The 2,160-nt window shown below is 55.5% G+C and overlaps 1 protein-coding gene across 3 annotated transcripts in view; it reads left to right on the plus strand.

Annotated features, from left to right (window-relative positions):
* LOC113204338 (uncharacterized) overlaps nucleotides 1-2,095 on the plus strand; it is a 17,131-nt gene extending 15,036 nt beyond the window's left edge. For 2 of the 3 annotated variants that reach the window (XM_052273203.1, XM_026419499.2), the window contains exons 11-14: nucleotides 160-512; nucleotides 936-995; nucleotides 1,085-1,261; nucleotides 1,379-2,095. In XM_052273203.1, coding sequence (XP_052129163.1) covers nucleotides 160-512; nucleotides 936-995; nucleotides 1,085-1,261; nucleotides 1,379-1,407 — 619 coding nt within the window. In that variant the 3' untranslated portion in view covers nucleotides 1,408-2,095. The remainder of the gene's footprint in view (nucleotides 1-159; nucleotides 513-935; nucleotides 996-1,084; nucleotides 1,262-1,378) is intronic. The other variant, XM_052273205.1, reaches the window with a different exon arrangement.
* Nucleotides 2,096-2,160: the final 65 nt, after the last annotated feature.

Here is a 2,160-nt window from a genome sequence, read left to right on the forward strand (position 1 = left end):
TTAGAAAACCCAGAAAAAAATTAACAATAAAATAAGTCATAAAAATCAGAAAAAATCAGAAAAAGTCGAGAAAAGTTGGTGTACGCTTGAATTAACATTTAAGTACCTCTTGGCTGGACCTAGTGGGCCTGACTCGTGTCACTCGAAACCTTTCTTTAGCGACGGCGACAAGAACAGCCCCGTGGTCGTGGAGAGTCCGTCCGGCGGCCGCAACAAGCACGCGACTTGGTGGTCGCCGCCCGTCGGGCTGCCGACGCTCCCGACCCTGAGCGGCTTCCTGGCCGGGGTGTTCTCCCCCGGCGACAAGGCCGCCCCCGCCGGCACGGAGGCGCCCCCCACCAAGGTCAAGCAGGGGAGCTTCTCGTTCCCGTTCCCCTTCCTGGCGAGCGTGTTCTCGTCCGAGAGTCGGCGCGGCGCGGGCACCAACAAGAGGGACGTCTACAAGAAGGACGTGGACGTGCGGCCCGTCGACGGCAACGGCATCGCCGACGTCACCACACTCTCCAAAAGAGGTGAGCGCTGGCCCCTGGCGACGATACGTAACAGCATGATCCATAGCCGACGCGTTTCACGAAAAGATAGTCCGATTCCAACTGCGGTTATACACCATTCATGGGAAACTGAAACTGGTACCTCCCCCTCTAGGGGTTTTAGTGGAGAGAGGCCCGGACGACTATCCCGCTACTATCTTCAGAGCAGAGCCGATTCGCCCGTCGCCATTCTTTTCCCGATTAGCCGTTAGCATTGGCCGGCGCCGACGTCAGCCCCATCATAGCAATGCAATGTTTTGGGCACGCTGAGACGAGCTTAGCTAGAATAGAGTGTACCAGATCGTCTGCAGCCCCGGGGACCATCCACCACGGCAGGGGCGGGACCAGATGGGGAGGGGGGGGGGCGCGTCGTGCCGATCACAATGCGTGTCTCGTGTCTTACAGCGACCCACCCTGCCATCGCGCCGAGCGACACGGTGGCCGACGCTTCCAGCAACAAGCCGGGTAAGCAAGCAGGATAGTACCTTTTCGGAAGGATTCGCTGTAGAGACCCTCAACCCCACCCTCTTCCGTACTGACCACCCCGTGCGCAGCGTCCACAGGCTCCTCCAAGAGGTCCCCGTCGGCGGGGCTCCCGCCGCCGCCGCCGCCCCCAGCGTGGTGCACGGAGGACTGCCTACCCGTGGGCCTGGACACGGACCTGTACGCGCTGCAGCACTCCATGCGAGGCAGCTTCAACGTGCTGACGGCGGACCACTCGCCGTACTGCAGTGAGTCTGCTCTGCCGCTCCCAGGGAGGGCTTTAGTCTGAGACGCCCGCCGGCGCCCTTCTACTGAAACGACCTGACCTGGCGTTCCCTTTTCGGCCTGTTTCCCTCTTGTTTCAGTGTCGCAGGAGTCGAATGAGGTCGATTGAGCCGCAAGCGACGCCGACGCGGAGGTTGCGGCGGGGAAGATGCTCCGACGTGGAGTGTATCAACTTCCTCCCGAGGCCCACGCCTCAGCGGCCCCGCCGGGCCCTCAGCTCGTTGTTACCTTTTCCCGAATTCCGTTCTCACTTTTGCTGTTGGCAGACACGGAACTCAAGCGTTGAGGCGTCGATGAGCGAAGTGGCTCGTTAGTAGATTTGAGCAAAATCCAGGACACGAGGTGCTCTCTGCCAGGAGATGCCGCAAGTGCAACGTGATTTTATTCCATCCAGATTGCTGCAATGTGGGGTCATAACAGCAAGAAACGGTGAGCGATCTCTGCGAGAAGTATTTGACATTTCTCTCGGGAGAAACCCTCGAATCCTCGCACCATAGTTCCTACTCTTGAAAATAACAAGAAGAGCATCAGGGCATCAAACATGTTTGATACATTAGGAGAAACCTCGTTCTTTACCCAAGTTTGGTCTGGTGTGATAATGAAATGAAAACAGAAAGATCATTGTTGTTAATGACCGCTCTTCAAAACTTTTCGCGCCGACGCAGTTTTAGCTTTTCTCGATAGATGGCGCTGTTCGCGCATGCGCTTGATTGTTTTTTTCGTGTTAGAAGAATTTCATTTGAGATAGGTTTTAATCATTATGAGAACCAAAAAAGGTTATAATATGATTGTTTTAAGTTGAAACATTAACGGCTAGCCTACTTTTAGTTGTTTAGCCAAATTTTTTCAGGTAAAACTTATC

Source organism: Frankliniella occidentalis, unplaced genomic scaffold (assembly GCF_000697945.3).
Source record: "Frankliniella occidentalis isolate FOCC.00 unplaced genomic scaffold, Focc_3.1 Scaffold253, whole genome shotgun sequence".
Lineage (NCBI taxonomy): Eukaryota > Metazoa > Arthropoda > Insecta > Thysanoptera > Thripidae > Frankliniella > Frankliniella occidentalis.